Genomic DNA, 23,604 nt, shown 5'->3' with positions numbered 1-23,604 from the left:
CACATGGCAAGCCAAAGGACCATCCCGACGTTGGCCCGTCATTTAGTCTCCTGGGTCCCCAGAAAGTTCTGTTTTGTCACCCTCTGGAGATTTTCCTAAACAGACAACCAGGGTGATCTGCTCTGCCCAGAAGGTTTCTAAGCAGAAGTTAAGTTTCCCTGCAGCTTCCTTTGGGAACGGAGATGGTTTCAGAACCTCAGCGTGTGATGGAGAGCAGTGCCCCAAGGCACAAAGCCTGGGGGTTAGGAGGCACCCAACACTGTGGGGGAGGAGGAACCCTAACTGCAACAGCCTTTACGCAGCACCCTCAGGCTAGCCTTCCTGTGACCCCCTCCCTGAAGAGGGAAGAGAGGCGACTTATTTACAGACTCCTGCGAGCAAGCATCCCGCACATTCTGGACTGCCCCTCACTGAGGATTCGTATCCACACATCACTTTTCATTCCACTCTGTCCTTCCCTTGTATTACCTCATCTTTCCAGCCAACCCTGGCGTCCACACAGGCAGAGGACCATCCCCATTTGGAGAAGGACAGCTGCTTCCCCAAGGTCGCAGTGGCAAGAGCCGCACCTAGGAGTGGGAGCTCTCGGTTTTGCATGGAGTCTTGAAGGCCCTCCTGCTGTGAGGCTCCCTGAGAAAGTGGGGTCTGGCCATCTGATGCAGGTGGGCATGCCCTGTGGGACGCAGGTAGTCCTAGGACAGCTGGTCGGGCTGACCCCAAAGCCTGACCTAATTTGCTACTCGCTTTTGATGCCTGTTGGAGCAGAAATGCCATTCCTAGTTCACAGATGGGGAAACTGAGACTCAGAGAAGTTAAATGACTTGCCCTATGTCAAATGGCTAGGACGCGTCAGAATGAGGATTAAACATGGGGAGCAGGTGGCCCTGGGGCAGCGGCACTGGAGGGTTCTCACCTTGAAAGGGCTGGGCCTCTAGGTTGCCATAGGTGAGAGAGGCCGTCAGCCCCAGGGCATAACCACTGACGAAGGAGGCGACATCGGAGGCGGTGAGGGGCAGGGCTGCCCCTGTGATCTGGTTCAGCAGACCAGGCATCCCGCTGGAAAGTCAGCCTTCAGAGCCTGCAAGAGACAGGAAGGGCTGGAAGTGGGGAGAGGACCCCCATCCCTTCCCGACCCAGTTCTCCACTTTAGCCCCCACAGGCGGCCAGCACACTGTTCCCTCCGTGTTCCCCACACACTTCCCGGGTAGGGATCCCTGCTGATTCTCAACCACTCATGAGAGAAGTGGGAATTCCATTTCCTTTCATTTCACATCAAGGAAACTGAGGCCCAATGATGGGTGACCTGCCTGGGTTTACTCAGCGAGATGGAGCACAATCAGGGCTAGAGTCCAAGCAGATTCACGGCCAACCTGGAATTCTTCCCAGTGGACGGTGCTCCCCTAACTCTGGAGTCAGGGGACTTGGGCTCTGACCCCATCCCTATGTCAGTCCCATAATCTCTGAGCTTCCTGTGCTTCTGCTTCCTGTGCAGAGTGAGGGAACTGAAATAGCTCACCACATCCCTCCTTCTCTGATTTCGGGGGGCATCGGAAATGAATCTACCCACCAGCAGCAGCCCGGGGTTGTGGAGGGGCGTGAGGAGCACCCCCAAAAGATACTCAGGTGAAAGGGGCCACCCTCCATCCAAGTACGCAGGTCAAAAGCCTGGGAGTGATTCCTGGCACCTTTTTTTCAGCCCCCTCCCATACCCAGGCCATGGCCAAGGCTTGTGATTTACCTCTGGAAAAGCCCTGGCATCCACCCGTGCCTTCGCCTCTCTGCCCCATGCACCCTCATTCCAGCCACCACCATGTCTATCTGGAGCGAGGTTCCCAGCTGGCCTCTTGAATCTACTACCACCCCTCCCCCCGTGCCTCCCCCCCCCCCCCACTGCCAAACCATTTCTCTACTCAGTAGCCAGGGCCCCAGAGCAAAGCACCAGTTGGACAGGTCTCTGTCCCCTGCCACACTGCTCCTGGGGTGGAGACCAAAACCCTCAAGACAGCCTAGGGCGTGTGCAGCCTGGCCCCACTGGCCTCTCCAGCTGGTCTGTCACCACATCCTCACACAGTCTTTGTGGCTCTCCTAGGCTTCCAGTCCATTCCTCAGATGTATCCTGTGACCTCCCACCTTTGTTCTGCAATTTCCTCGCTGGAAGGCTCACCCCACCATCCATTTTAAACTAGTAACCTCCTGGGGTGCCTGGGCAGCTCAGTCCATTAAGCCTCCGAATCTGGCTCAGGTCATGATCGCATGGTCCGTGGGTTCAAGCCCGGAGTCAGGCTCTGTGCTGAACCTGGAGCCTGCTTAGAATTCTGTGTCTTCCTCTCTCTCTGCCCCTCCCTCCTTCCCTCCCTCTCTCTGTCTCTCAAAAATAAATAAACATAAAAAAATGAAAAAAAACTAGTCACCTCCTTCTTCCTTCTTGTCCTTCAGTGTCAACGGAGGGTCCTTCCTCTGCGGGGAAGCCACGCCACCTGTGCCCAGTGTCCTTCATTCATCTGCCTCCCCAGAGACAAGTCTCTGTCCCTCAGAGCACCTCCATCAGTTTGCAGGGATACATTTCTTTGTGTGAGGTTACTTTGTTGCTGTCTATCATCCCAGTTACAGTGTGTGCTCCCAGAGGGATGGGCCGTGTCTCTTTGTGCTTCCTATTGTACCCTCAGTGCTAATGAAACGAATTGAGAACGGATGACTGTCATCACTCCAGTGTGAAGGACCTAGCACTTCACAGGACACTGATGTGTCCACTATCTACTGGGCTCCCAAGACCCTTCCGGGTCATCTCTGGGCTTGAAGGGTGGGGTGGGAATGGCAAGCAAAGTCAAAGGGTGGGGAACACAAATTTGAGGTCAAGTTCACTTGGGGGTTTCCTCCCTGTGGAGCCTGAGCCAGGCAAAGCCCAATCCACAGGCTGGTAGCCTGTTGCTCTTTATTGGCAAGGCTGCTCAATGCATACGATTGCACTGCCTTTTTCCAAAGAAGGGAACGCTTCCCCTGCAAGTGTTCCTCAGGTCCCTGCTAGGGTCCTCCGGGGCTCCCGCCTTGTCTGCCTGGCAGCAGTGTCTTTATAATTAGGTTCTCCCTTGTGGCTCTGGCCGAGATGGCTCTCAGCCCTGCCTTATCTGAGCAGGCTGACTGATGGCAGCAGGCAGATAAGGAGCCAGGAGGGAGCCGCTGGAACCCCGGCTGCCTTCTCTCAGGAGTGTTCTCTGTCCTGGTGGCCTGAGCAAAGCCTCCCTCCTCCCAGGGGGCAGAACAAGATGGCGGAGTTCATTTCCTGAGCCGCCTCCGCTGCCACCCACACTCCCTGCCCCCTCTTCTTCAGCCTGGTTCCCTCCTGGCCAGAATGCTGGCTGGAGAATGCAGCGTCAGGGAACTGGCACCCAGACGTGTGGTGAATTTGGACTTGAGCTTCAGTCCATCCTGGGGTGGAGTTTGGCCAAAGGCATCTTCCCACAGTCCCTGGTGCCCACCCTCCGGGGCACCTTGCCCAGGAAGGAGGCTTGGATGAGTGATGGTGATAACACGGAGCAGACTCACTCAGAATGCACCCTTCAACAATATCAATACCTTCCCTTCTCAGGAAGAGTGAACCTGAAGTTCTTTGGGGGCCTAAACAATGCCCATTTTTCATGAATTCATCTAGCATTAATAAGCACTTATTGTATTCTAGGCCCCGAATTAGCCACTGGGGATACATAAGACACAGTTCTGTCCTTAAGGAACTGGATTCCGGTTCGTTGCTTACATAAAATACCCGGTGCTCGTCCCCACTAGAGGAATCCACTCCTGAAGCCAAGAGCACACTGTATACGTCGGATGTTAGCTAAATGTGATGATAAATTATATTAAAAAATAATTACAATTGTAGGGGGAAAAAAGAGCCTAGAATCTGGTGTCAGGGGAGGAGGCAGGAATAGTTAACAACCACCGGGATCTGTCCAGCATCGAAATTGCTGAGCACATATATTTCATTCAATCCTCAGTCACCTTATGAGGCACATTACTGTTCTGCTGCTGAGGGCCCGGAGGCCTGAAGAGAGAGGTATTTGTTTCTGCATGTGAGTTGCAGGGGCCTGGAGGGACCATCATCCCATCCTGGGTCTTGAGTGACAGCCAGGTCAGAGGACACATCCGGGTATGGGAGGTTCCTGGCGTGACTGTTGAACACCAAGGCTGTTTCTTGGTGGTCCAGAACCTGTAAATCTCCAGCGATCCTTGTCCTTCAGGCAGGCCTCTCTGGAGCCAGACAAGCCTTGTGACTCCTGGTGCATAACTGACTGCCACACTCCCCCAAGCGGATGCCTTTTATTCCCTGGACGCTGGCTCCTTCATTTGCAAAACTGGGGGTGCAGGGCACCTCACCAGCACCATGAAGATTATGTTGAATAATGTATAGAAAGTATCTAGTACCATGTCTGGCACATATTAGGTGCTCAATAAATATTTATGCAGGGAAATGAATGAATGAATGTTGGTCACCTCCCAAGGACACTAACCTTTAGTGATGACCCAGGTGCCGGGGAGAGCGTGGGGGACAAGGCAGGTATGTGATATAAACTAATGGTAGAGTCGGGTATTAAATAAAGCTGCAAGCCAGCAGATTCACAGTCCGACTCCTTCAAATCACCTCCCCTGAAGCCACCATCTTGTTGTCCAACAGTCTATCCCCAATGGAGTAGACAGAGTGATGCCTTGAAGCCCTGATCCAGTCACGTGACTCGATGGCCCAGCCCTCTTGCTGGCTTCCCACATGTCTCCAGACCCCCCATGCCTGCCTCCTTCTCCCCACTGAAGACACGACGTCCTTCTAGCTCTTCTCCGGACTTTGCTCCTTTGCAATGGCTGTTCCACGCCCAGGAATGCTTTCCCTTAGACATTCTTGTGGCTCTCTCTTTGCTCTTTCAAGTCTTTGCTCAAAGGGCACTTGTTCGTAGAGGCTTACCCTTAGACCAGCAGCCCATCCCTCCATCTTCATGTTCAATCCCTCATCCTGAGTTTCATTTGTATTTCCCATAACACGCACCACTAACATCCTAATATAACGTAATATAAACTATGCATTATGTTCGCTGCTTATAATCTGCTTCTCCTGCTCAAAGGCAAGGATTGGGGTCCGTTTTTCTCTCTGATATATCCCAAGTACCTTGACTAGTGCTTGCGCTAATGGTAGGTGGTGAATAAATATTTGCTGAATGAGTCAGTCAATCAATATGTAATCATAATGCCAGGCCGGCCATTTCTGGGTTCCTCATTCACCCAGCTGAGGGAGACATGGCTTCTGACCACCAGGCCCAGGGCAGTACCTCAGAGAGGATATTGATGCTATATCCATTAGGCTCCCATTTCAGTGTTTATATCTGGGCCCCCAAATACACCCTCGTTGGCGGCATCAAGGTCCCGCCATCTTGGAGCGTACCACCAGTCCATCAAGGACACTGTTCGTCTGTGTCCCTGAGCTAGTCTCTGGCCACCTCCCATCCCCCAAGCCCACCACGGTGCCTCCCGCAGCCACCACTCTGGAGCGAGCGGGCTCCTGTATTCTGGGCCTCTCCTGGGATTCTCTCTGAGTCCTTGGCCAAGGGTCTGCTTCCCCGGCAGCCCCAGACTGGAAGGACTGTTTACTCCCTGTCACCCTCAGTGTCAGAGATGCGACAGTGCCCTCCGCGGTCTCAGCTGCTGTTCCAAGGCCACCATTTTGTTTCTGCCTGTAAAACCCCTTTTCTGTGGTGGTGGTTGGGGGCGCTTATGCCTTTTGACAAGATACCCGCCTATTACTTGCCATTCCTGAGGTCCTGATCACACCTTTCTTTTAGCAAACACTTGGCACCGGGCTCCTGTCTTCCTCTGCTCCCCGAGCCTTGCCGTCAACCTGGTGACTTTAGCATCAGTAGGAGTGGTTCGTCTCATGTCACTTTTATCCCACAAACCCCCCACCTCAATGACCTTTGCTTTCGCTCCAGCTCTGTTGGTGACTTCCACTCCCACGCCTTGAGCTTGAGGTGCCCCCCGACCCTGAGCACTCCATCCTCAAAACCACTCACACGGCCACATAGGTTGCTCTAAAAACCACCGGTTCTCAGCACTTCCAAGCCCCCTTGTCCTGCCCTCATGTTCTCCTGAGCACTTATCACCGTCTGGCATTCTGTGTATTCTGCTTATTAATAGTCTTCTTCGACACACCTCCCCAGCTCTCCAGGGTGTAATCCCCAATGAGGGCAAGGCTTCTGTTTCAGTTCTTCACTGCTGCACCCACTACCAAAAGAATAACACCTGGGTATCGTAGATGCTCAATAAATATTTGTTTTTGAATAAATGAAACATCACTCTATGGGGTTTTTATATAAAATTTGGCAATAGCCCCCAGCAGTCGGTATACTCTTAATATCCTCCATTTTATAGATGAAGACACCAAGCCCAGAGAGGCGAGGTAGACTGTCCAAGGCCACACAGCCAGTAGGTAATGGGGCTGAGTGTGAGACCAGGCAGAAGGACCGTGGAGCCCATGGGCTTAGCCATGTGGCCACACCGCCCCCTGCTTCACCTTCTTCTGAGGCTGTACCATTTCTGCCCATGCGCTCTCTGGACAGCTTCCTCTCTTCCCCATTTCTACCGCTGTTGCTTCCTTATTCTGCCTTGGACCATCTCTACCCTCCCTTCCAGTTCACTTTGTCACCTTGGGTACATGCGCATACACACACACACACACACACACACACACACCAGCCTTCACACACACACACACCAGCCTTCCTTTCCCCTGGGCTTAATTGCTCCCTGTTGCTCTTGTCTTGATGGGGCAGGGTAAACTCTTAGCTTGGCACCCAGGGCTCTTCCCCGTTGGGTCCCATCCCTGTCCAGGGTCACCTCCTGCCAAGTTCTCCATCACTTTGTCCCAAACACACCAACCTTCTCACTGGGCCCTGAATGGGCCAAGTTCTTTCTCACCTTAGGGCCTTTTTCCGGAATGATGGTTGCTGCCTTCTCTGACTTTCAAAGTCCTATTCAGCATTCAAGGCCCTATTTCACTGTCACCTCCTCTCTGAAGCCCCCCACCCTGACACCCCAGCCCATCAGACATGCCCTTCTTAGGGCTTCCACGGCCTCTGAGCACCTGTCTGGCACATGTCTCATCTGGACGCACCAGAACTGCTCGTCGACCCCAAGCGCTGTACAAACAGTGGGCGCACCTACTTCTTTGCCTGTGTCCCAGCTTCCTGCACAGGGCTCAGTTCAGAGGGGGACCTCTAAATGGGGTGTCTGCCAGGTTCTGGTGATTTATAATCCTTGCTAAAGCTCACACTCACCCTCACTTTATGGGTGGGGAGAATAAGGTGCAGAGGGGAAGTGTGGAAGCGTGTTGATAAGTGGTCAGGCTGGGTGGGTGGTCAAGCATCCTTCTGCCAGCCAACGCCTGTCCTTTCCCTCCCCAGCTGCTTCCCAGTCTATGCTGAACACAGGAGAGGCTGGTGAGGGAGGGGGAGGGGGAGGAAGCACCAGGTGAACAAGGCTTCAGGACACCGGGATTCCCCCCGGCTGTGATGCCTCTCAAGCCGCTCCTGGGATCCTGAGCGCCATGAGCTCTGCTGGCCCCTGCACACCAGCATCCCCCCCACCCCCCGCCACCAGCCCCAGAAGATGCCTCTGGGGAGGCTGTGGTCTGGGCCCCAGTTGTGCTGGAATCACCTGGCGTGCAGTGTTCTGGGCTGAGAACATACCGGGCCATCAAGAACCTGCAGCAGGTGGCGTGATTTGGTTTGCATGTGATGTGGGGACGTGTGCAGGGGAAGGAGCTGGGAGAAGGGAGGGTGGGGTCCTCTTTGTCCGCAGTCATCATGACAGCCTGGGGAATGCCTGCATCAGGGTCCTGGGGTCAGGGAGGGGGACTTCCCACTCGCTTGCCAGAAAGGGGTTGGAGAGTGAGGAGAATCTTGCTTGTGGGGTAGCAGTTGGGTCCTAGGATCTAGAGCACTGCCTGGATTAGGGTCCTAGATGGCCACTCCCTGGTGGCCTGGGGCCAGTTAGCTAGGCTCTGCCACTTACATACTGTGTGACCTTGAGCCGGTTACTTAACCTCTTTGCGTTTTAGCTTTTGCATCTATAAAATGGGACCATGACGGCACCCACCTCCTTAGAGACTGGATGGATAAACGATGTCTGTGAGTGGGTGGGCAGGGAGCTGCCAGGTCCTGAGGCAGCTGGAAGCTTCTCTTCCAGGCCTTATACCATAGATCCTCCCTTGCACAGGCCCATTCCTGGGCTGGGTGACCTTGCACAGGCACTAGGCTGGCAGAGCTGGGAAGATCCCTGGGTCCCTGCCCAAGCCCCCACCTCTGGTTCTGACCTTGGAGCCAGAATGGGCCCTGTCCCTTCTCTTCCCTGGTTCTTTTTATGTCCCAGGGACAACATGGTAGGTCTTCTTGCTCTACCTGGAAAGCTGTTCTGGAGGCCTCTCCCCTTCCCCCGGGCCAGGGGCCCCCAGATTGTGTCCACAGAGCCGGGGCCCCCCAGTTCAGTGGTCTCAGCCAGGCCTAGGCCAGACGGAAACTGTGAACCCCCCAAGCAGCTCTGGCCTTGCCACGCTGCCCACTCACCTTGGGCTGGGAGTCCTCCTCCTCCCTGCCACCAAGCTGTCTAGGAAGCCCATGCTTTCCTGCCCCCGCTGGGAGCCTGTCCCCCAAGGGCCCACACACAGAAGAGCACCAGTCAATGGGTTCTCAGGCTGCGCTGATTGTCCTAAGCTTCTAGAATTCTAGGGTTCTCACATTCTGGTCTCCTTTTCTGCACCTCCCTCCTTGGGCCCACATCCAAGCTCCTGAGCCCCCACCCCTGCCCCATCAGCCCCATGTTTCAGCCAGTCAAGACTACTCGCTGTGCCTCTAAACAAGTCTGACTTTTCCTGCTTCCACCTTCCATCTGGTGCTGCTGATTCTGCCGGGAAGGCCGTCCCCCCCACCCCTGTCCCCCAAAGGAGCTGTCACTCAGCTTTTAAGGCTCAGCTCGAATGCCACCCCCTCCATGAAGCCTTCCTGGCATCACGGCTGCCCCCACTAGCACAGTCAGCACGCCTGCTCTCTCCTCGGCCATGTGCCCCCTCAGTGGACGTAGAGGGCCGCCTCCCACGTACCAGGGCGGTGCTGGGCCTGGGCCACAGAGGCGAGCACACGGACAAGGACTCCGCCCTGAGGCTCTGTGCCCCGTCTCCCTCCTGCCGCAGCCAGGCGGCGGGCGGCTCCTGGCACTGAAGGCAAGGACTGTCTCTCCCACCATCTGGCCCAGAGTCGGCGCTCGGCGATGGCCTGAATGGATGAATGGCATGTGTTATAGTTACCCAATGAATGAGTGAGTGAGCGAGTGAATGAACGAATGAATGAATGAATAGGATAGAGTGTATCAGGGGTGGGAATAGCTCCTGGCAATAGGTTCATCTAAAGCAGCTAATGGTGTGAGAAATCCCTCTATTTCAACCCACAGCCTGCAGGAGTCCATCCCAGAGCCAGTCGTAGTTTCCTTTCAGGGTGGGGAGTTGGGGGTGATCAGGACAGAGGGCACCCAGGCCTCTCCGTGTTCTGTGTGCCTGCTCTGCCTGGAGACCAGTCGGATGTCCAGGACGGGCAGCCCTGCAGGTGGCTGAGGCCCAAGCCGCCCACGGCTGCAGAGGCTCTTGGCTAAGAGGCTGTGTCTGGGTCCTGCTGCAGGAGGGAGAAATAGACCCAGGCAGATCGGAACTGCGTGTTCCCCAAGCCCTCCATGAAGGCTGCCAGGTTTCCGGAAAGTCTCTGCTGTAACCCATTAGGGTGAAGGTGTGAACAAGTGCCAGATGCCCATTTCCTGGAGGCCCAGTGAGGCCCCAGCACTCTGCCCACAGAGGGCCGTTCAGACATGAGCCAGCACATTGCCGGGAAAATTGGACTCCATTTACACAGATGCAGTGTCTGCCCATCTTTCCAGAGCTCACGTTCAAGGCGAGCTCCTTGTGCTGAGCGGCCAGCATCCCTGTGGTCACGAAACGTATTAACTAAATGCTTATGGCTTTGGCCTTATCCATGCCTCCCTGTTGCTAAGGAGCTCATGGAACGATGGCGCTGGGAAAGGGCTGTTTTAGAATCCATGCCCTAGTCATTTCCCTTCTAGAACTGCTGTCTGGCACTGGGGGCTCCTAGGAGACTGGAGAGGTACCCTTGTGTACTGTGCCCCCACTCAAACACTTCTTTTTTTTTTTTTTTTTGATGTTTTTTAAACATTTATTATTGAGACAGAGAGATCTAACAGAGCTTGAGTGGGGAGGGGCAGAGAGAGAGGGAGACACAGAATCCGAAGCAGGCTCCAGGCTCTGAGCTGTCAGCACAGAGCCTGACACAGGGCTCAAACGCACAAACTGTGAGATCATGACCTGAGCTGAAGTTGGACGCTTAACTGATTGAGCCACCCAGGCGCCCCTCCCTCAAACACTTCTAGGTGGTGGAATGACAGACTAGGAAGCCACTTCCCGCTTCTGGAACCTGCCTTTCCTCTTCCTTTCCAATTCTTTCTCGCAGAAACTCAGTATCACCCTCTGTGTAATGGGCGTGTAAAGTGGCGCTTTCTCTCCCAGGGCTGTAGCAAGGGTCACAAGGGAGACGCCACATGTAGAGGGCTCACCCCAGGATGCCTCCTCTCTGGGGTTTCTTCCTGATCCCTCCCACCAACTCAGACTGCATCTGGGCATCTGTGTGTTTGGCACATCCCCATGGTGCTCATGGACATCGATAGACCCCAAACCTGCCACTCAGCCACCCCAGGGACCCCCTTTCCTGCAGCACCCAGCCCGGGTGTTGCCTGGAGAATATATTCATGGCCATAACCTCCTCGGAGGTCCCGGGCCAGTTTGTGCCATGCTGCGAGGCTACCCCGCACTCATACTGTCCCCTCAGGAGGCAGAGGGAGGCAGTGTGGGCCGAGACAAGGTCCCCAGGCCCGAGTGCCAACTCTGTCAACTGCTCCATATGGGCCCCGGATAGGGACCCTGCTGTCTCACACGTTGCCGGCGTCCATCGCCTGGGCCCCCCCCACAGGACACCTAGTGGGATGCAAAGACGGGTGGGTTGCTGACTTAGTGTCTGTCTTTGCCCCACTTGCCCCTGCGGTAGGGACCGAAGCTGTCTTGTTCCTTGTTCTATTTCCCAGCATATAGAACAGTGGCTGAAAGAGGGCTTTAAAAATAATAACAGCTAATACATATGGAGCAATTAATATCCACCAGGTGTTATTCGAAATGCTTTTCATGCATGAGCTTAGGGAACCCTCAGGGCGACCCTGTGAAGTAGGCATGACTATTATCCCCATTTTGCAGACGATGAAACCGAGGCTCGGGGTGTTTACATTCCTTGCCCAAGTGATACTCTCATAAGCAGTGGGAGGTGGGATTTGGAGTCTTTACAGCAGAGGAAACCAAGGCCCAGAGAAGTTAAGGACATCTGAAGGTCACACAGCACACAAGTGGTGCAATCCGGATTTGAACCCAAGCCTTCCAGCTCTAGAATATGGGTTGTTAACTGTGTCGCTTTGCAGCCTCCTTGTGCCTGGTGCCATGGCCCAGGGAGTGCACCTGAGAGCCTGCTTGCTATTGTAGAGGCACCAAGCGGGGCAAAGCCCCAGGTTCCACGCCCCACTGGCTCCCACTGGGAGCTCCTTCCCCCCAGGCTTCGAGCAGCAATGTCGGATCCACATCATGCTCTCCTCCTAGAGTCGGCACAGTCGAGGCAGCTCCCGCTGGGAAATCATCTGAGCTAAGCGGCAAACGACACAGCGAACGGACGCACAGAGAGGCCTCCAAATGGGTCTCGGGTGGGAACAGTGCGGGAGAAACTCTGGAAGAGGAGTGCTGTGTCTCTTCCTGGGAGGGCTCCAGGCGGAGAGGAGCCAGCAGGAGGTTCATAGGGAAGGGGGAGGCGGTGGAAGGAGCCAGGTCCAGGGTATAGAGTCCCCACTGCCAACCAGGCTTAAGGAGATAGGATTTAGAGGCTCCCGACACTTATAACAAACTGTCCCTGAATCAGGCGCTGCGCTAAGCAGTTTATGTGGATTAGCACGCTGATTCCTCATGATCCTGTAGCGCCTCTTTTCCTTTCTTTTTTTTTTTTTTTCCTGCAGATGATCTGGGTGAACACAAGGAGGGTTAAGAAACTGGCCCAAGGTCACAAAGCTAGTAAGGAAGAGGTCTGGAACTGGAAGTCTGGCAGCCTCTTTCTGGTGTCTCTGAATCCCTCACTTGGCCATCATTGAGTCCATACTAACAATATTCCTCGTGCTTAGAAACAAAGGAAATGTCTCTCAGGGTGCAAGGTACAAAATGGGTTTATCAGCGACAGAGACTAAACCCACTGGGGATGAGAAGGCAGGGAGAGGAGGCCAGTAGCAGAGTCCCCCTGGTCAGCTGGCCTGAAGGTCAAGAGCTCAGGCTCTAGTGTCCCAACAGTTAGATTCAAAGCCAGCTTCTGACCTCCGAGGGACAAGGGCAGGTTTCTTCATGTCTCTGAGCCTCACTTTTCTGATCTGTAAAAAGGGCACAGTAGCAGGCCCGCCTTTGAGTGCAGTCATGAGGCAATGAAGCAATATGTATGAAACGCTGAGCCCAGTGCCTGGCCCGGAGTAAGTGCTTCCTTGTCTGCCCAGGTATGTATGACGGCTGACCTGGAGCCGTGTGAGCAAGCCAGGGCTGACTCTTGAAGGTGAGTGGGGAGCTTTGGCCTGGGGAGGGGAGAAGATGGGGTGCGGGGAAAACCTGACCAAGGTGGATCTCCTGACAGGCTCTTGAGGACTCTCTTAGAAAACCCTTCAAAGTTCAAATAATTGAAAATGTTGGGAGTGCCTGGGTGGCTCAGTTGGATGAACGTCCAACTTCAGCTCAGGTCATGATCTCACAGTTTGTAAGTTCAAGCCCTGCATCAGGTTCTGTGCTAATAGCTTGGAGTCCGAAGCCTGCTTTGGATTCTGTGTGTATCTCTCTCTCTGCCCCTTCCCTGCTCGCTCTCTCTCTCAAAAATAAATAAACATTAACATTTTTTAAGGTTCTGGGGCTCCTAGGTGGCTCAGTCAGTTGAGTGTCCAACTTCAGCTCAGGTCACGATCTCACGGTCCATGAGTTTGAGCCCCACGTCAGGCTCTGTGCTGACAGCTCAGAGCCTGGAGCCTGCTTTGGATTCTGTGTCTCCATCTCTCTCTGCCCTCCCCTGCTTTAACTCTGTCTCTTTCTCAAAAATAATAAACATTAAAAAAATGTTTTTAAAGAAAAATGGTGGAGTTTACAGTAGTGAGGGCATTCTGGTCTCTGGCCAATTTACTCTTTCATACCTACCACTGTACCATAAGAGAATGAATAAGGAGCATTGTGCCTTATACAGAGCGATTTATAAATAAATTTTCACATCTGTGAATTAATTGGAGCTCTGTGAGTTGGGGGCAAAATAAAGACTATTATACCCATTTTAAGGATCAGGGACTGAAGCTCAGAGGGGAAGTAACACAGGAGAATCGGAGCTCCTATGGCAGAGTTTTCTCTATGCTATGGGCTGAAGGTCTGTGTCCCCTTTGATTCAAAGCCCTAATCCCCAATGTGATGATATCTGGAGATGAGGCATTTAGAAGGAAATTAGATGGGATGAGGCCATGAGGGTGGAACCCCAGGATGGAATTATACGAAAAGGGAAAGAAGCCAGAGCTCTCTTTCTCTCCACCATGTGAGGACATAGCCCCGCTGTCTGTAAGCCAGGAGCAGGGGCCTCACTGAGAAACCAACCATGCTTGCTTGCATCCTGGTCTCAGGCTTCTGGCCTCTAGAACCACGAGAGGCAAATTGCTGTTTAAACTACCCATTCTAGGGTATCCTTGTTAAAGCAGCCTGAGCTGCTGAGACACTATGAAGACTCCACCTGCTTTGCTAGGCTGGGCTTCTGGGGGGCAGAAGATGACTCCACTGCCCACGAGGTATTCAGTAGCCAAGGCTGAGGGCTAAGATGCCCAAAGAGATTCAACCCAAGATAACTCTTCCTCTTCCCCCCATTTTCTGTTTGCATTCTCATAAAGGCCATGATGCTCCTCTCTTGAAGAAGCCCACGTGTGATCTTCACAGTGGCAGATTTTTCCAGTTCCCTGGGCACTTAGTAGGCTGTCTTCTAGAAGGTATGGCCATGCGTCTTGCTAGGACCAGTGAACTGAGTGGAAGGGAGGTGCATCACTTCCAGGAGGAAGCTTTCAAACCTGGTGTGTACTTGGCCATGTCTTGTTCTCTGCCACTGTGATCATGGGGTCACCTGTCTACAAGGAGCCTCTGTTATCCTGGACCTGAGAGTGACTGTGTTATGTGACAAATTGCATGACCCACTGTGGATGTGCAGCAAGAGCAAGAATGAAAGCGTTGCTGCTTTTTACTGCGGCACAACGTAATCCAACTTGGCAAGTACAGTCATAAATGTTTGGGTCTCAGAGCAAAGACGATGGTACAGTGACAGAAACCACAATACTGGGAAGGGGTAAGAGGTGGGAGAGGGGGAATTGCCCCGTAGGCCCACTAGAATATAATCTCCATTAAGGCAGAGATTTTTGTATATTTTGTTGACAGTTGTATCCCTAGTGCTTAGCAGAATGTCTGGCAATCAGCAGGTACTCATTAATGTTGAAAAAATGAATGGATGACCTCCATATTTGCCCAATAATTGGACCAGAAAAAGACTGCTTCACATGAATTCATTTAAGACAGGGACCAAAATTTCATATGAAATAGGGAGTGAAAAAGAGTTTTCTACTGGGATTTTATTTTGAAAGGTAAAACTAAAAATATGAAAATAGAATCTTATATTGGACCAAAATAAGATTATAATTACAGCTATGTGCCAAACCTTCCAATGAATAAAGAACAAATCAAGTATTGATTGGGCTGGGGGGAGATAAATTTTTTGTACAAAATCATATGCTAGCATGATATGACATTTTTTCGTTTCACATTTCTCCATCACAGAGCGACCGCTCAATAACCATGAACTCATTGCTGCCAATTTTCCCTTCTGTTGTTTTCTGGTCTACCTCTTCCGGGTTCTCATTTGTCTGTGGCATTGTGGGAGATGAGACGAGCTCTCCAATGTCCCTTTTGGTTGGTTCATTAAATCCTACAACCTTCATAAGACTTTAGCTTCACTCTGCAATCCTTCAGCATTGTGTGTTCAATTTCTTTTTTTTTTTTTTTTTACAAATAGTTTATTGTCAAATTAGTTTCCACATAACACTCAGTGCTCATCCCCACAAGTGTCCTCCTCCATGCCCATCCCCTCTCCCCCCCACATCCATCAGTCCTCAGTTTTTGTCAGCATTCAAGAGTCTCTCATGGTTTGCCTCTCTCCCTTTCCCCCACCATTTCCGCCCTTCTTCTCCCCCTTGTTCCTCCGTCAAGTTCCTCCTAATCCTCCTATACGTGCAAACATATGATATTTGTCCTTCTCTGCCTGACTTATTTCGCTCAGCATAACACCCTCAAGGTCCATCCATGTTGCTACACATGGCCAGATTTCATTGTTTCTCATTGCCATGTAGTATTCCATGGTATAGATAAACCACATCTTCTTGATCCATTCATCTGTTGATGGACACTTAGGCTCTTTCCATGTTTTAGCTATTGTGGAGAGTGCTGCTATGAACATTGGGGTACATGTGCCCCTATGCATCAGCACTCCTGTATCCCTTGGGTAAATTCTTAGCAGTGCTATTGCTGGGTCATAGGGGAGTTCTATTGTTAGTTTCCTGAGGAACCTCCACACTGTTTTCCAGAGGGGCTGTACCAGTTTACATTCCCACCAACAGTGTAGGAGGGTGCCCGTTTCTCCACATCCTCGCCAGCATCTAGAGTTCTCTGATTTGCTCATTTTAGCCACTCTGACTGGCGTGAGGTGGTATCTCAGTGTGGTTTTGATTTGTATTTCCCTGATGAGGAGGGATGCTGAGCATTGTTTCATGTGTGTTCAATTTCTGACACCACCCCAAACCCAGAAAGAACCTGATGGACACGGATATTAAGTGATGGGCAGGGATGGATGCTGGCACTGAGGAAGGAGAGATGTTCAGGCAGGGACTACTTTTTAAGTGGTCATTTCATTAATGTTATTCTATTAGGGTGCTCTTTTTTAAACCTATAGCCTCACATCTGTAGGGTCTCAGATAATGACGACATACAGAGATCTGAACAAGGAATGGGGGATACACGGCCAACCAGGTGGATCCACCCCCTGTCCTCCAGCTGCTCTCACTCATGACTCCTTTCTCGGCTGTGTTGGGAGCATCCACTCCAGATGCCTGTCCTCACCTTCCATCCTTCACTGTCTCCAGAGTGACACCCATAGAAGGACCACTTCTCGTCCTGGGCCCAGCAGTGTGATTCCCAGTGTGGTTATAGGAGGCGGGAGATGAGCTTTGTATTAAGACCACCTGGGACTCAAGAACGTTGAAAGCACATCATCTAGCAAACGGTTTTAACCTGGGGACTGTGATCCCCTGATTCCAATGAGGATTCAAGAGGTGAAATTTTGCCTCTTCAGGTTCATCAATTTGTCTTCCCGGGGTCCATCTGGCCAGTTCTTCCCTGCTCCTGGACTGCCGACAGCTTTGGCTGAAGCCCGACTCCTTCATGTCAAAGTCAGCCTCCCTGATGGTCACCTGCCCTACCCAGGTCTGCTGCCTGATCCTATATTACTCCTCCCCTCTTACCCCCATGTTCCTGGAAAAGCAGCACATTTGTTCCTCCCCAGAGACCCCTGTGAACCCAACTCCATGTCATTGTTTAGCACTTCCCTCCACCCAGAGCACCATTGTCCATCTACCAGTTTCTAAACCTCCTTGTCCTCTGCACCCCTTTAAGTCCCACCTCCTCCTTGAAGCCTTGCCTAATCCCCTTAGCTGGCTGTGAGGCTGCCCCCCCTGAGCCCCTCAGCCATATCCCGCTCTAATCCCCCTCCTCCATGGACAGTCCTACTGTCTCTTCTGAGAGGATGGGAAAGAGGCCCTTCTCATTCTGCCTCTGCCCTGGCACCGGGTAGGTAGCATGTGCTCAGTCCCATCCCTTGCTTCATTTCTGGTGAAATGGCTCTGTTTCCTAGGTGACCTTGAACCTAGTGCTTGGAGCTCTCCAAGACTCAGTTTCATCAGCTGTAAAATGGGTACTAAATAAAATACCAGGGGTAAGGTCCCTGGCAAGGGGAAAACACAAGGTGGGGGAGACGTGAGGTACTGGTCCCTCCCTCTGGCTGCTCCTTCTCGGTCTCTTTTGCAGACTCATCCTTCCATGAGGCAAGTAACTGGCATGGAGGCAAACATTCCTCGAAGGCCCACCTCAGGCCTTCTCTGCTCTGTTCCAAAGTGATTGACCCCTGTCCCGCTCCAGCGTATGAGCAGCCAGCCCACAAGTGTGTCTCTGCAGCCTGGCCCCGTCTCTGCACCTCTCAGGCTCAGAGAAACCCCTTGCACTCTCCTCTTGGCAAGTTCAAGGAGGCCTCAAGTCCAAGTGCTCCTTTCCTGGGCACTATTTTACATAATCATGGCTGGGTGATTAATGTCGGTCTCCCCACTGGAGACCACAAGCTCCCCTTACAGGGGCCCGAACTCAACACAGAGCCTGGCATAAAGGGGGCATCCAGTGTCTGGATGATGGCCACACTTTTTCCTCTTTCCATCCAAACTTGTCTGTTCATTCCAACTGACTTACCCATCGACCAAGATCTCCTGCCCCTTCCAACCTGTATTCACACCTCCAGACCATATAAAACCTCCCTTGCTCCTCTCTGTCCACCCATATACCCACGTCTCCTCCCTGCTGCTTTCTCCAAGTCCTCACCCCAACCCCGCTTTCTCCAGGAAGTCTTCTTAGCCCCATGCTGAGCACCCCTGATCCCAACCTTCTCTCCCAGAGGCCTCTGTGCATCAGCCATGCTGACGGGGGAGTGCCCCCCGAGAGCATGGGCTAGTGTTTTCAGGAGGGAGTGCCCAGTGGCACATTCTCTTAAAGGAGGTTTAATGAGATGACCGGATTTGTTCATCCCTGGGGACCTAGAGCCACACTTCATTCACTGAGCCCACTGGGCTGTTCCCAGTGACCGAAAGGAAGTCTGTTGATTTCTTGTTTATGGTGACTCTCTTTGTGGCATTGCCCAAGCCCCTCTCCACTCTGGCCGGACATGGGAAATCTAGGTTGGCTTGGCCTTTGGTTACTGAGGCCATGTAGGCAGAGGGATTTGGTCAGGAGGTGCTAGAAGGGATACACTCAAGCAGCAGAAAGGACTGCTTGAACCAGAGCAGGAGCCTGAGGCCAGGGTCCTGGAGCAGCGGCTGACCTGGAGCCCCTGAGTGCTCTCTCACTGTCCCCACTCTTCCAGGGCTGTGCCCTTTCCCCGTGGGGGTGGCCGCCTACAGAACCGTAGTCAGCATCACCTGTCCGTGAAGAGATGGCCAGGAGGCCGGTGCAGGTGCCCACCCAGAATGGCGTGTGGTGAGGGACAGAGTGTCACTTCTTCCCTCTGGGCCAGGAGGACTTTACCAACTTTACCCGTTCTATCGGGCCGCAGACCAATGGCCAATGGCTGGAATCCCTTCTGAGAGCTTAGTCTGGCCTGGGTTTGGATTTAGTCCTCATACTGTCTTCTGCGAGGCCACAGACCCCTAGTTACCTACCCTCCCCCCCACCCAGCCAGGAACCTTGGCTTGTCTCATGTCCAAAGAGCAGTCGGGTCTGTGGTCCACCCGTCCGGAACACTGCCCACCTCACCCTGGCCCCGGATCACCACCCGTGTGGGGTTGGATGGAAAACAGCACTGCCCATGGAGGGGGACTCTGACCAAGGCTGGGTGATGAGGGAACTGTCCTGCCCAGCCACCCCTGGGTCAGGTTCGATCCGCAGTCACCTATACATGTGCATGTGTGCATGTGCGCATGCGCACACATGTGCCCCACACTGTTAAATCCCTGCAGACACAGGGCATCCCACACAAGTACCACTAAACATGTGAACACATTTGTACATGCGGCACCACCTGTCCCCCACAACCACCAAGTTATGGAGCTCACTCCATATACCTCACTACTCTCCAGGGACACACGCATGTACACACATGCCTCATACACTTCTTAACACGCATCCCACCCGCCACATGCACACGTGCTCAGGGCTCCCCAGCCCAGCTACCCAAGGGAGCATCCGTGCCCTCCGCTCTCCACCGTGCAGAAGGGCGGGAGTTCACCCAGTGTCCAGCATCTATGCCAGCAGAGGATTCTATGCCAGCAGAGGAGGAGAGGAAGAATGCTCTGTCCCTTCTGAAGATTTCTTGAAAGAAGGAAAGAGGAAGAGAGAAAGAAGGAAAGAAAGAAAGAAACAAAGAAACAAAGAGAGGAAGAAAGAAAGAAAGAGAAAGAAAGAAAGAAAGAAAGAAAGAAAGAAAGAAAGAAAGAAAGAAAGAAAGAAAAAGAAAGAAAAGGAAAGAAAGGAAAGAAAGGAAAGAAAGGAAGAAAGAAAGAAAGAAAGAAAGAAAGAAAGAAAGAAAGAAAGAAAGAAAGAAAAAGACGAGGAAAAGAAAGAGGAGTAGAAACAGAGACAGGAAGATGCCTGTTGCTTTTGGATGGGGGAGAGGAGGGGAAGGTTCTGGCCTCCACCCCACCAAGCCTCCACCAAACCTCCTCTGCTGCGGCGGTGCGGAGGGGTGCGGAGGGAGCGTCGCATTGGACTGAAATGACGGGGCTTCTAGTGGGGCTTTGACGTGTTAGCAGACACCACTGCTGCACCCGGGGCCAATTCCCCCCCCGCACCCCCCCCACAACCGCTGGAGGACCCCTTCTCCGTCCTAGAACCCCACTTACCTGGCAAGAGCCCAGGGGGACACACACACCGCACTTGGCTGGTGGCTTTGGGGACAGTCGTGCGCCGGGCACCTGGAGGGCAGCAGGCAGAGCCAGGCAGCCAGGGATGGACAGCGTGCAGAGCTCCTGGCAGCCCCAGGGCTCCGGAGGACAGACGAGAGATGATGGGGACCCGGAGATGGTGGAAACAGGTGGCTGGGATGGGGGGTGGGGAGGAGAGAGGCAGAGACGGAGGGGAGAGAGACAGAGGGAGGAGGAGATGCGGAGAGAATCACACACAGAGAAAAGAGAGAAATAGACCGAGAGCTCCAGAGAGAGGGAGAGAGGGGGAAGGAGTGGAGAGAGAGAGAGAGAGGGAGGGAGGGTGAGAGGGAGGGAGAGAGGGAGAGGGAGAGAATGAGGGGGGGAGACGGAGGGAGAGAGAGACAGAGAGCGGGGAGGATTCCAGCAGCAACATGTGGTAGTGTTACCTCTCACTTCTAATGCTGGAGCATCCCGAGCCCCACTTCCTCTGATCCCCTCCGCTAGTGCAAATGCACAGTGCATACATCCTGATGCACACGCGCGGGCACACACACACACACGCACACACTCCCATAGCCACTGGCACACTGAGGCACCTAAGCCCACCACGGACACAGCCTTGCACGCACCCACTCAGGACAGCCCCTCATCCTCCCACACGCTGGACCAGCCCTTACCTGCCCCAGAAGCAGCACGTGTCTGGGCAAATACCCCCCTGGTCCACCACCCCAGAGGCTGCCTCCCTGCACCCCGAGCTGCTGGAGGGGGTGCCCGGGGCTGGGCTCCGGTGCCCAAGCCCAGCGCCCGCTGCCCTGCAGCTGGCCTGATGGATGTCCACATCCCCATAGCTGTTTAGGTGGCCTGCGGGAAGCAGAGAGCCATTTGTTTTGTCAGAGCGTAACCATGACAATCACCCCCTGCGCACTCGCTGCTCCCCCCTCCCCTCCCCCCTTCTCTGGAGCCCTGGAGGAAGCAGGAGGCTACTTAGCAGTCTCAGCTAATTCCTGCTGGGACTGGTGGGGAGGGCCTGGCCGGTGATAACAGGCTTTTGGCAGCCCCTCCCTGGGGAAATGGAGCTGCCTCTGGGCCACTGGGCAATGTGCCGGGCCTGCCATGGTCCTGGGGCCCCTCTCCCTGGGACCAGAGCGCAGCTGGCTCCCTCTACATCTCCTTGTCCCCCAGCAAGTCCATTCTAGTGCCAGATGATAGGAGCTGAAAGTCCACTTCCCCCTGGGGCCATGATGCTGCCAAGCAGATGCCTCTGGTGACTCTGGTCATGGGCCACAGGCAAGTTATTTGCCAAGACCATTGACCTTGCCCGTCCTGTCTGATTCCCAAGCCATCACCTCCTGCCCTTGGTCTAGCAAAGCCACAAGGTAAATTGCTAGGCTTTTAGGTGCAGCTCAAGGAGGCATTAGACTGGAGGTCTGGCCTCTGGGGTATAAAGCTGGACCACCCAGAGAGCCAGAGGCTTGTCGTGATCAAGGACAGGTAGAAATGGAAGCTAAGAGGCCTGCCAGGTGGATCTGTGAAACCCTGAGAAGATAGACGCCTCGGGGGTACAGAACAGAGCCCACAATCGTACGCTTGCACACCTCGCATGGTCCTTATGACAACCTGAGAAGAGGGGCTTAATCCCAGGGTGACAGAGACACTGCGCTTCGGAGAAGTGGAGTGACTTGTCCAAGGACACACCTGTCAGATTCTGGCACCCGGGGACTTCCATTACAGCCCGCTGGCCTTTTCAAGCAGCCACCGTGTGCCAGGCACTGCGCGCAAAGCCTGGAAGGAGGGCGTGCTCACCTGCTCTGCACCAGACACTGGGAGGTGGATGCTATGTTCCTCATTTCAAAAACAAACCCAGGTGACTTGCCTAAGGCCACACAGCAAGTGGAAGAGCCAAAATTCAAGTCCAGATCTGTCTGACTCCATCTCTTCACCCTGCCTCCTTCACCACATATCGGGGCTACATCCAGGGCAGAAGACCTACCCCTTTTTTGGACTCTCTGCCTCAGGAGGGTGGAGTCTGAGGCAAGGCAGGGACAGTGGGCAGACGCAGTGGGGTAAAGAAGGTGTGAAAGAAGCAGAGATGTCACGTGGGGTCCAGGACATGTGATCTTAGTCAGAAGGTTGAGAACTGATGGTTCCACCATTAGTGAGTCACATCTTAGGATTCGCTGGAGCCTGAAGTCCCCCCAGACTTTCATTAAGTGCCTACCTGAAACCAAGGTCTTTGGCATCGTTGCAGATGTCAGCCAGGTGAAAGGGAGGCCCCAGCAAGAGAATTTTGGAGGAGAGTCTGGAGGGAGGGATCTGGGCAGGGAGTGCTGGGCAGAGGGAGCAGAGGTGGGGGGGTGGGGAGAGGAGAGGGAACTACCCAGAGCAGTTTAGCCTGGATTGGCCTTGAATGCCTGCTGGGTGTCACAGCACAGAAGAGAGGGGAAGATGATGTTTGGGGAATGGCGTGGTGCCTTTGTCTTCAGAGAATGAACCCAGATACACAGCAGAGTTGAGTTCAGTACTTACGCTCACCCAGCGAGCCAGGCTTTGGGTGCAGTGGTGGCAGAGGGTGCTGAGGAGCGGGATGCGGATTCCAGGAACCTGGCCAAGTGGCAAGTGGCACAAGGTTCACAACCGACTTCCGTGCCGCTCGGCAGTCCCCGAAAGCCTTTCCCTTGTGCTGTCTTATTGAATGTCTTCATGAATCACCCACGGAGCAGGCAGAATCAGCCGTGCTCTGGAGGGGTGGGAGACCGAGGCTGCTGGGACACTGTCACCTGGCACCTGGAGTCACCTACAGGTAATGGACTGGGGCTGAAGGGACACAGCCATTTAGAATTCCAAGCCTTCCCCCAAAGCCCAGTTCTCAGCCCCATGAAGTTCAAGATCTCTGCCCCCCTATCCAGGCCATTTCCAGGGTCGTCCTTTCTACTCAGCCATCCCATGCCCCGAGCGTGCATTTTAGGACCCAAATTCTGCGGGATTCAAAGTCAGCTTGGGTGCGTGGCGATGAGGTTGTAAGGAGAAACTCAAGGTGGCTGGAGACGGAGCATCTGAGACAAGAACTGGGTGGGTCGGGAAGCCTGCCAGCTCGGAGTTGGGTCTAGAGCTTCTGCTCGAAGCCCCAGGATTTCCTTACTCAGTGTCTCAGGTTCCCAGGGCTGCGGTGGCAGAAGACCACAAATGGTGAGACTTAAAAGAAGATACTTTTATTCTGTCACAGTTCTGGAGGCTAGACGTCCAAAATCAAGTATCTGCAGGGCCTTGCTCCCTCTCAAGACTTAGGGAAGAAGCCTTCCCTGTCGTCTGCACCCCTGGTGGCCTCCGCCATGCTCTGCTTTCTTCTGCTTTCAGATATATGGCAAGCCCATGCCTCCATCTCACATGGCCCTTCCCTGAGTGTCTCTGTGTTTTGCTGTGTCTGTCTCCAAATTCCCCCCTCCTTTCTCTTTCAAAGACACCTGCCACTGATTAGGGCCATTCTCATCTCCCCTGATTATATTTCAACCTGATTACATCTGGTCCCCAAGAAGGTCATGTTCACATATCAGGGGCCAGGGCTTGAACATATCATTCTGGGGGATGCAATTCAACTTGCCAAAGGCACTCATAAGGTAATAAAGGCAGGGGACTAGCATGACCCCAAGAGGCTAGTCCTCTGGACTTCTAGAAATTCGGAGAGGAGAGGAAATCAAGTGGCAAGCATAATAA

The 23,604-nt window shown here is 53.5% G+C and overlaps 1 protein-coding gene across 1 annotated transcript in view; it reads right to left on the bottom strand.

Moving 5' to 3' along the window:
- VWA5B1 (von Willebrand factor A domain containing 5B1) overlaps positions 1-8,693 on the bottom strand; it is a 50,132-nt gene extending 41,439 nt beyond the window's left edge. Inside the window, exons 1-2 of the mRNA XM_039228955.1 lie at positions 8,598-8,693; positions 914-1,078 (exon numbers count right to left, since the gene is read on the bottom strand). Of these exons, the coding sequence (XP_039084886.1) occupies positions 914-1,052 (139 nt within the window). The 5' untranslated portion in view covers positions 1,053-1,078; positions 8,598-8,693. The remainder of the gene's footprint in view (positions 1-913; positions 1,079-8,597) is intronic.
- Between the last annotated feature and the right edge of the window lie 14,911 nt (positions 8,694-23,604).

This window comes from Hyaena hyaena, unplaced genomic scaffold (assembly GCF_003009895.1).
Source record: "Hyaena hyaena isolate Hyena2069 unplaced genomic scaffold, ASM300989v1 scaffold_35, whole genome shotgun sequence".
In the NCBI taxonomy this organism is placed as follows: domain Eukaryota; kingdom Metazoa; phylum Chordata; class Mammalia; order Carnivora; family Hyaenidae; genus Hyaena; species Hyaena hyaena.
Note: the sequence above shows the minus strand (reverse complement) of the source record. Positions and strands in the feature narration are given on the sequence as shown.